This window comes from Chiloscyllium plagiosum, chromosome 18 (assembly GCF_004010195.1).
Source record: "Chiloscyllium plagiosum isolate BGI_BamShark_2017 chromosome 18, ASM401019v2, whole genome shotgun sequence".
NCBI classification, from domain to species: domain Eukaryota; kingdom Metazoa; phylum Chordata; class Chondrichthyes; order Orectolobiformes; family Hemiscylliidae; genus Chiloscyllium; species Chiloscyllium plagiosum.
The window spans coordinates 813,901-824,621 of record NC_057727.1 but is presented as its reverse complement, the minus strand read 5'-3'; the positions used below and the strand labels follow the sequence as shown (position 1 = coordinate 824,621).

The window sequence follows — 10,721 nt, the reverse complement described above, 5'->3', positions numbered from 1 at the left end:
GAGTCAGTGTGTGTGGGACTGTAGCCCAGTGGGGGTTAGTGTGTGTGACTGCACCCCAAGGACGGTCAGTGTGTTTGTGTGGGACTGTACACCAGTGAGAGTCAGTGAGTGTATGGGACTGTACCGCGGTGTAGGGCACTGTGTGTGTGGAACTGTACCCCAGTGAGGCTCAGTGTGTGTGTGGAACTGTACCCCAGTGAGAGGCTGTGTGCTTGGGACTGTATCCCAGAGAGGGGCAGTGTGTGTGTTGGACTCTACCCCAGTGAGGGTCTGTGTATGTGAGACTGTACCCCAGTGAGAGTCAGTGTGTGTTTGGGACTGTGCCCCAGTGAGGGGCTGTGTGTGTGTGGGACTGTAGCCCAGTGAGGGTCAGTGTGTGTGTGGGAGCCGTACCCCAGTGAGGGTCAGTGTGTGTGTGGGACTGTACCCCATTGAGCATCAGTGTGTGTGTGGGACTGTACCACAGTGAGGGGCATTGTGTGTGTGGGGCAGTATCCCAGTGAGGGTCAGTGTGTTATGAGACTGTACCCCAGTGAGAGTCAGTGCGTGTGTGGGGGGCTGTACCACAGTGAGGGTAAGTGTGTGTGTGGGACTGTACCCCAGTGAGGGTCAGTGTGTGTGGAACGGTACCCCAGTGAGGGTAAGTGTGTGTGTGGGACTGTATCCCAGTGAGGGTCAGTGTGTGTTTGACTGTAGCCCAGTGAGGATCAGTGTGTGTGGGACTGTAACCCAGTGTTGGTCAGTATGTGTGTGGGACTGCACTGGGGTAAAGTGAGGGTCAGTATGTGTGTGGGAGTGTTCCCCAGTGAGAGTCATTGTGTTTGTGGGAGCTGTACCCAAGTGACGGTCAGTGTGTGTGGGACTGTACCCCAGTGCGAGTCAGTGTGTGTATGGGACTGTACCCCAGTGAGGGTCAATATGTGTGTGGGCATGTGCCACAGTGAGGGTCAACGTGTGTGTGGGACTGTATCCCAGTGAGGGTCAGTGTGTGGGGAACTATACCCCAGTGAGGGTCAACGTGTGTGGGACTGTATCCCAGTGAGGGTCAATGTGTGTGGGACTGTACCCCAGTGACAGTCAGTGTGTGGGGGACTGTACCACAACGAGGGTCAGTGTGTGTGCGACTGTAGCCCAGTGAGGATCAGTGTGTATGGGACTGAACCTCAGTGTGAGTCAGTGTGTGTGGGACTGTAGCCCAGTGGGGGTTAGTGTGTGTGTGGGACCGCACCCCAGGGAGGGTCAGGGTGTTTGTGTGGGACTATACACCAGTGAAGGGCAGTGTATGTGTGGGACTGTACCCCAGTGAGGCTCAGTGTGTGTGTGGGACTGTACCCCAGTGAGAGGCTGTGTGCCTGGGACTGTATCTTAGTGAGGGGCAGTGTGTGTGTGGGACTGTACCCCAGTGAGGGGCACTGTGTGTGTGGAACTGTGCCCCAGTGAGGGTCAGTGTGTGTTTGGGACTGTACCCCAGTGACGGTTAGTGTGTTTGTGGGACTGTGCCCCAGTGAGGGTCAGTGTGTGGGGGGTTCTGTACCCCAGTGAGGGTCAGTGTGGGGGGTCTGTACCCCAGTGAGGGTCAATATGTGTGTGGGACTGTGCCACAGTGAGGGTCAACTTGTGTGTGGGACTGTAGACCAGTGAGGGGCATTGTTTATGTGGGACTGTACCCCAGTGAAGGTCAGTGTGTGTTTGACTGTAGCCCAGTAAGGATCAGTGTGTTTGGGACAGTAACCCAGTGATGGTCAGTGTGTGTGTGGGACTACACTGGGGTATAGTGAGAGTCAGTATGTGTGTGGGAGTGTTCCCCAGTGAGAGTCATTGTGTTTGTGGGAGCTGTACCCAAGTGACGGTCAGTGTGTGTGGGACTGTACCCCAGTGCGAGTCAGTGTGTGTGTGGGACTGTACCCCAGTGAGGGTCAACGTGTGTGTGGGACTGTAGCCCAGTGAGGGTCAGTGTGTGTGTGTGGGACTGTACCCCAGTGAGGGTCAGTGTGTGGGGGGCTGTACCCCAGTGAGGGTCAGTGTGTGTGTGTGGGACTGTACCCCAGTGAGGGTCAGTGTGTGTGTGTGTGTGTTGGACTATACCCCAGTGAGAATCAGTGTGTTGGACTGTACCCCAGTGAGTGTCAGTGTGTGAGGGGCTGTACCCCAGTGAGGGTCAGTGTGTGTGTGTGGGACTGTACCCCAGTGAGGGTCAGTGTGTGTGTGTGGGCCTGTACCCCAGTGAGAGTCAGTGTGTGGGGGGCTGTACCCCTGATAATAATGTGAAGAGGGTGTGATTGCATAGCACTTTATTTGTCCGATGTTTGAGAGCCATGTATGATGTGTTCGTTTATTCCCGAGCAGGATGAGAAAAAATGTTTCATCTGTGATTCCCGTAAACCGTATGATCGACTGCGAAATCCCAACAGCCACAGAGTGGAAAATGTGATTACAACGTTCGCACAATATCGTAAAAAGGCCTGGTGGCAATCAGAAAACGGTGAGTCTGGGAAACATTGGGAGAAAGTGATAGTGAGGATAGAATCTGGTGTTAGAACTGACCTTGGCTCCCTCTGACTGAGTCAAGGAACTGTCGCTTGGTTCAGCTTGGACTTTTCTTGGCTCTGAATCGAAAGGTTTTGGGTTTGGGCTCTGCTCCTGAACACTCGGGGAGTACAAGTGCAGGAATGTATGAACCGAGTATTCTTAGATTAGATTCTCTACAGTGTGGAAACAGGCCCTTCGGCCCAACAAGTCCACACCAACCCTCCGAAGAGTAACCCACCCAGACCCATTCCCCTAACTACATATGACTAACGCACCTAACACTATGGGTAATTTAGCAAGGCTAATTTATCTTACCTGCACATCTTTTGGATTATGGGAGGAAACCGGAGGAAACACACGCAGACACGGGGACAATGTGCAAACCCCACACAGACATTCGCCCAAAGTGGGACTCGAACCCAGGCCCCTGGCGCTGTGAGGCTGCAGTGCTAACCACTGAGTCACGGTGCCACCCATTTTGCTGATGGATCTCATGTTTTGTTGAAGTTTTTTGTCTTGCCCTTTTCAGACAATTCACAAGTTTACCAATTTATATTGCATCAGAGGAGAATGTTGCTTGGCAACTGGAATTTGATTGCTAGAGGCATTGCCATGGAGATTGCATACAATTATGCTAATTGACAGTTAACTGCCATGTTTATTTAAATTTTAAATCAGGCAGGTTGACTCTGGTCAGGGCATTGCCTGAAAGATGACCCAGAGAATGCCTTTCGTTATTCTGTTCAGTTGAAACAGGTGCAGTGTGTGTACATTTTCTTTCTGTCTGTAAAGGGCATGGCCTTGTGTATTAGTACCTGGAGCTGTGTGAGCACCTCAGGCTATCAGCCTAATGCTGTCAGTGTAATTCTTCACACACTCTGAATTATCCAGCAAATGCTAACCAATTTTAGGATCACATTTACGTGCCTGATACACCCAAACTCCCCTCAGGTTACCCAAGTAAAGAATCTCAAATATTACAGCAGCAGGAGAAGCCAACTATACCACATGGCTGGTATGCAGTAGAAACCCAGTGGTCTTCACTGCTAATAGGAAGCCAGAACTGTGTTCTGTCTGTCACAGAGATGAGTTATGTGGTATATGAATTTCATTGCCAGTGTGATACCAGGTAAATGGGACAAATGTCTAAAAGACGACTGGATCATATTAAACAGGATGTCTCTTCGACTGATTGCAATAAGTAAGTGTGGTGCTGGAAAAGCGCAGCAGGTCAGGCAGCATCCGAGGAGCAGGAGAATTGACATTTTGGGCATAAGCCCTTCATCAGGAATGGCTTTTGCCCGAAGCGTCGATATTGCTGCTCCTCGGATGCTGCCTAACCTGCTGTGCTCTTCCAGCAACACTCAAATCCACACCCTGGTTTCCAGCATCTGCAGTCCTCACTTTTGCCTGCAATAAGTAAGAAACTGACCATACCCAAAGACTTACATTTGTAAAATTTGCAACACAGTGTTTAGCTTCTATGTGATTCTGCAGCCACAGGGCTTACACACGCTGACTCTCACTGGGGTACAGTCCCAAACACACCAACTCTCACTGGGGTACATCCCACACATACTGACTCTCACTGGGATACAGTCCTACACACACACTGAATCTCACTGGGGGACAGTCTCTCTCTCACACACACACACACTCTCTCTCTCTCTCTCACTGGGGTACAGTCGCACACACACACACACTGACTCTCACTGGGGGACAGTCCCACACACACACTGATTCTCACTGGGGTACAGTCTCACACACACACTGACTCTCACTGGGGTACAGTCACACATACACTGACTCTCACTAGGGTACAGTCCTCACACATACACTGACTCTCACTAGGGTACAGTCCCACTCATACACTGACTCTCACTGGGGTACACTTCCACACACACTGACTCTCACTGGGGCACAGTCCCACACACACACTGACTCTCACTGGGGGACAGTCCCACACACACACCGACTCTCACTGGGGGACAGTCCCACACACACACACACTGACTCTCACTGGGGGACAGTCCCACACACACACACTGATTCTCACTGGGGTACAGTCCCACACACACACTGACTCTCACTGGGGCACAGTCCCACACACACACTGACTCTTACTGGGAGACAGTCCCACACACACTGACTCTCACTGGGATACAGACCCACATGCTCTGACTCTCACTTGGGCGACAGTCCCACACACACACACTGACTCTCACTGAGGTACAGTCCCACACACACACACTGACTCTCACTGGGGTACAGTCCCACACACACACACTGACTCTCACTGAGGGACTGTCCCACACACACACCGACTCTCACTGGGGGACAGTCCCACACACACTGATTCTCACTGGGGGACTGTCCCACACACACACCGACTCTCACTGGGGGACAGTCCCACACACACACACTGACTCTCACTGAGGGACTGTCCCACACACACACCGACTCTCACTGGGGGACAGTCCCACACACACTGATTCTCACTGGGGGACTGTCCCACACACACACACCGACTCTCACTGGGGGACTGTCCCACACACACACCGACTCTCACTGGGGGACAGTCTCACACACACACACTGACTCTCACTGGGGTACAGACCCACACACACTGACTCTCACTGGGGGACAGTCCCACACACACTGACTCTCACTGGGGGACAATCCCACACACACACACACTGACTCTCACTGGGGGACAGTCCCACACACACAGACTCTCACTGGGGGACAGTCCCACACACACTGACTCTCACTGGGGGACTGTCTCACACACATACACTGACTCTCACTGGGGGACAGTCCCACACACTCAGACTCTCACTGGGGTACAGTCCCACACTCTCTGATTCTCACTGGGGGACTGTCCCACACACATACACTGACTCTCACTGAGTTAAGCATAAGAGAAAATCATGAGCAGAAAATCTCCTTTCACTTCTCCAATTTGATGGCGTCACAGATGTTTATATGGTGGGCCCAGTCTGAAGCAATGGAACAGTAGGCTCAGTGTGTGAGAGTGTTGCTTCTCTCAGAACAAGCAGCATTTGGCTGCTGTACTTTTCCTGTTTCTCTCTCTGGAATGTGTGAATGGGCCAGAAATTGTCCGGGCCAGAACTGTCAGCCTACTGCCACATTTCACAGGGAAACATATATCCGCTGCATTAGTCAGCTCCTGGGCCACAGAGATCACGTTCGCTGGTCACTGAATGGATGCCCATTCACAGAAACTTTAACCTGTCCTTTCTCACAGCTGTTTCAGTGTTAACTCTCTGCTAAGTTCTCCACTGCTGATTTCTATCTTCCCTGTGGGATTGAGGGTTGGAGGGTGGAGGACAGTATAAGGTGAAGCCATCCTCTCTCCAACTCGCTGTGCCCCTGGGGTTCAGAAAGACGCACTCTTCATTGTTACCAGCAGATCATTATTCCTGAACAGAGTCTCAACAGCATGTTGGAACATGGGGAGTCTGACAATCAAGGTCGGAATCCTGAATGTGTAATACCCACACACAACCCACACACACACATTCTCATAGCCGACATGCTGACAATCTTGCATACGTTTGGACCATGTACGTGCTGACACCCACATCTCCTCAGACTGAAACGCTATATTCCTATACATCCATACACTCTCGCTCACACTGAATCTTCACTGGGTTATTGTGCTCAATGATGATCAGGAACCAGCAGCTTATTTCCCACATCCTGCTTTTATTTCCATGATTTCAGGGCAACTGTACAAATTGGTGTGAGCATCAGGCACCATCTCAACCAATCAGCAGATGTTGCAGAGTGTTTGAAGAGTTCATGTAGCAATTGCCATGACCTGAGGACATTTCAAAGCTTTTACTCTCACTAATGTACTTCAAAACCTCACTAATATACCTCAAAACCTCACCAATGTACCTGAAAAACTTAGACTCTGGCTGCACCATTTCTTGTATTACAACAATATGTGCACAGCAGGATCCCATAAACAGTATTGTGACTGTGCAAGAGAATCTAATTCTGCTGAGGACCGAAAAGCTGGGAAGACAGACAGGACTTACATTTCAACAGCTCACCTGAAAGAGGGCATTTTTGACAGTGCAGCACTCCCTCAGTATGACACTCAAACTGTTGCCCTGGATTATGAGCTTTGGAGTGGGGCTTAAACTTGCAGCCTTCTGGATGAGATAGAGAGTGTGTGTGTGTGTCTGTCTGTCTGTGTGTGCGTGTGTGGGTGTGTGTCTGTGTGTGGGTGAGTGTGTGCCTGTGGGTGGGTGTCTGTGTGGGTGGGTGTGTGCGTTGGGTCGGTGTCTGTGTCTGTGTGGGTCGGTGTCTGTGTGTGCCTGTGGGTCGGTGTCTGTGTGGAGGTGTGTGTGTGGGGGGGGCGGTCGGTGTCTGTGTCTGTGTGGGTGTGTGTGTGTCTGTGGGTCGGTGTCTGTGTGTGTGTGTGTGATAGAGAGAGGGGGAGGAAGAGCTTCTGACAGAGCTGTTGTGCTGGATTGGTGTCAGAGTTTGAGCTGGGTGTGGTCCGTATATTAAGACTTGTCCAGCACACCTCTGCCAGATCAAGTGGCAATCACGTGAGCTCAGAGCTTCTGCCTTTTCCATTCACCCCTCTGTGAAATGCGTTTATGGAAAGGAATTCCAGATTGTTCTATAATGCAAGCTCCTGATGTGTTGGTGGAAAATTCCTCGGACTCTGTTAAGCAGTTAAACAGGCTGCACTGTCCGTGTTGTGCTGCAGCTGTAACTATGGGTCAGAGATCGAAAGGGAATGGGTCACACAGCCAGGAAGTTCAGTTTGGGGACTGTTCAGGATCAGGTGGCAGCTATGGGCTTCAATTATCGTCTTGTTTCAGCTGAATTCCTTTCAGCAACAACTCTTGATGTGGCCTGTATTGTGATCTGGCAGGGAGTGCCAAGATGTGAAGGGGCCTCCCAGGGCAAGTTTCAGTCAATTCACTCCTTGTGTTATCTGTCTTTGCTTCCTTCAGCACACAGATCCTTCAGCTGAAAGAACTGATTATCAATGTTTTAAGTCGCCTCTCCTCCCCCTTCCTTTCTTTGTACGTACCTCTTCCCTTTAGGTCCCTCACCCCTCCCCACTCTCCCCTCCCCTCCCCTCCCCCTTCTCGGCACACCCTCCTTTCTTCTCTGTAGCCCTCCCTTTTCCCCTTCCTTACTTATCCAGAACTGCAACTTCATTCAGTCCAGAAGGAATGTGTCACAGGGTTGTTCCCAGTACTGCTGGGAAATGGACGGGATACTGGGAAAGGGGAAAGGAAAGAGGGAGAGTAGAAGAGGGAAGGGGAGCAGTAAGGAGTGAGAGAAGGTGACAGGGAGGGAGAGTTGGGGGCGGGGGTTGGAGGAAGGAGGGGAGAGTGAAGCTCAGGCCCCAGATGTTGAACTAAGCTTGTGCGATCCCTCAGAGTGGATCAGAGGCACCAGTACATGGCCATTCAGCCCATCTGGTCTGTGTTGACATTTACCCTCCATAAACAAACAGATCCAATTTGATCTCCCATGTCTTAGGAAGGGTACACTTGCCATTGACAGAGTAGAGCAGAGCTTCAGTCAGCTGATACCAGAGATGGCAAGACTCTTGTAAAAGGACAAGTTGGTTTGATTTGGCTCAGATGCACGAGAATTTAGAATGAGAGGGGATCTGATTGAAACATATAAAATCCTGACATGTCTGGACAGACTAAATGAAGTCAGCATGTTATCCCTGGCTGGAGGGTGTCAAGAACAAAGGGTCATTGTCTCAGGATTTGGGGTAGGCCACTTCAGACTGAGATGAGGAAACATTTCTTTCAGAGGATGTGCAACCTGTGGAATGCTTTACCACAGAAGGCTGTGAAGGCTGGGTCACAGGCTTGATTCACACCACACAAATGCCAGGCAGTGATCATCTGCAATAAGAGACAATCTAACCATGCACACAGACTGCAGCAGTTCAAGAAGGCAGCTCATCACCACCTTCTCAAGGGCAACTAGAGACAGGCAATAAATGCTGCTCCACTTGTAATGCCCATGTCCTATAAGTGAATAAAATTCAAGAAAGTGATTGATAATTTTTTAGGTTTTAATGAGATCAAATGCTATAGGGAAAAAGCAGGAATATGGCGTCAAGAGACCGTGTCAGTTGTAATTATATTGACTGGGCGAGCAGGCTCAAAGGGCTGAATGGCCTACTCCTGCTTCTAGTTTCTATGTTTCCATTAGCTTTACCCATCTTATTGCCAGCTCCCTTCAACTTGCGGTCCTTCTGGAATGGGAGATTTAAATACACAGACAGCCTCAGGATCATGAAGCAGAGATTCTTTATTCCACTGATATCAAGTCCTTATAAATGTGAATGGAAATTAATAGGAAAACAGGTTATTTACATGGTATTGAGCCTATGTTTCACATTTAATTGAGGAAATCCCTCGTTAGTCTCTCCCTGTCTGCATGAGGTTCTTGTCTCACAAAGACACCCTTTCATCTTAAGTTCCAGTCATCTATCTGAGCCCGCTGCCTGGTGCCCTCCCTCATCATCACCACATACAGTCATACAGTTTGGAAAAAGATCCTATGGTCCAACCTGTCCATACCAACCAGATATCCCAACCCAATCTAGTCCCATTTGCCAGCACTTGGCCCATATCCCTCCAAACCCTTCCTATTCATATACCATCCAGATGCCTTTTAAATGTTGTAATTGTACCAGCCTCCACCATTTCCTCTGGCAGCCCATTCCATACTCGTACCACCCTCTGTGTGAAAACGTTGCCCCTCAGGTCCCTTTTAAATCTTTACCTTCTCACCCTAAACCTATACCCTCTAGTTTTGGACTCCCCCACCCCAGGAAAAAAACCTTGTCTGTTTATCCTACTCATACCCCTTATGATTTTATAAACCTCTATAAGGTCACCCCTCAGCCTCCGATGCTTCAGGAATAAAAGCCCCAGCCTGTACAGCCTCTCCCTAAAGCTCAAGCCCTCCAGTCCCACAGCATCCTTGTAAATGTGTTTTTGTTTTTGCTGCTGTTTACCTATTATTTACTTAGCTGTGCTGTTTAACTCTGTGATCTGCCTGGATTGCTCGCAAGACAAAGCTTTTCACTGTGCCTCGGGACACGGGACAATAAATTCAATTCAATGTTTTCTCAAGTTTAACAGCATCCTTCCTGCAGAAGGGCGACTAGAATTGTGTTCAGTATTCTAATATTGGCCTCACCAAAATCCTGTACAACTGCAATATGACATTCCAACTCCCCTACTCAATGTTCTGAACAATGAAGGCAAGTGTGCCAAACGCCTTCTTCACCACCCTGTCTACCTGTGATGCTATTTTCCAGGAATTATACACCTGCACCCCTAGGTCACTTTGCTCAGCAACACTCCCCGGGGCCTACCATTAAGTGTATAACTCCTGCTCTGATTTGTCTTACCAAATGAATTTGTCTTACCATCTGCCACTCCTCAGCTCATTGGCCCATCTGATCAAGGTCCCGTTGTACTCTGAGATAATCTTCTTCACTGCCCACTACACCATCTATTTTGGTGTCGTCTGCAAACCTACTAACCATACCTCTTATATTCACATCCAAATCATTTAGAGAAATGACAGCAGTGGACCCAGCACCAATCCTTGTCGCAGGCCTCCAGTCTGAGAGGCAACCCTCTACCACTATCCTGTGACTCCTACCTTTAATTGGTTAGTTCCCTCTGGATTCCATGTGATCTTACCATACTAACCAGTCTACCATGCGGAACCTTATCGAATGTTTTGTCCATATAGACAATGTCTACCACTCTAACTTTATCTATCTTCTATGTCACCTTATCAAATAAAACGCAATCAAGTTAGTGAGACACAATTTCCCGTGCACAAAGCCAAGCAGATACACACTTCTTTGCATGAGATTTGCTGCTGAGAAATCCCCATTGCAGACAGTAGCTATTCACTAAGTAGTTGTGTCACCAGCAGGTGTAATTGCACCATGAAGGCCAGGATGTGTAGGTTCACATTAGAGGCAGCATTCTCTTCATGCATCACCAATCTGAGCAAATGGTAAGGCCGCCTCTGCCTGGGTTTGGCCGCAAGAGCTGATTTCCTCTGCTGGTACCTGAGTCTCCAATGAGACTGCAGCAGCTTCAATCTCCCTCTTAGGTATTACCCATCTCAACTCCTGGGTCTTT

General features: G+C 49.6%; 1 protein-coding gene across 1 annotated transcript in view; it reads left to right on the top strand.

The window, feature by feature from the left end:
* The window catches only part of lamb2 (laminin, beta 2 (laminin S)), a 167,856-nt gene that overhangs the window by 41,824 nt on the left and 115,311 nt on the right, over positions 1 to 10,721 (top strand). Inside the window, exon 3 of the mRNA XM_043708610.1 lies at positions 2,347 to 2,482. Coding sequence (XP_043564545.1) covers positions 2,347 to 2,482 — 136 coding nt within the window. The remainder of the gene's footprint in view (positions 1 to 2,346; positions 2,483 to 10,721) is intronic.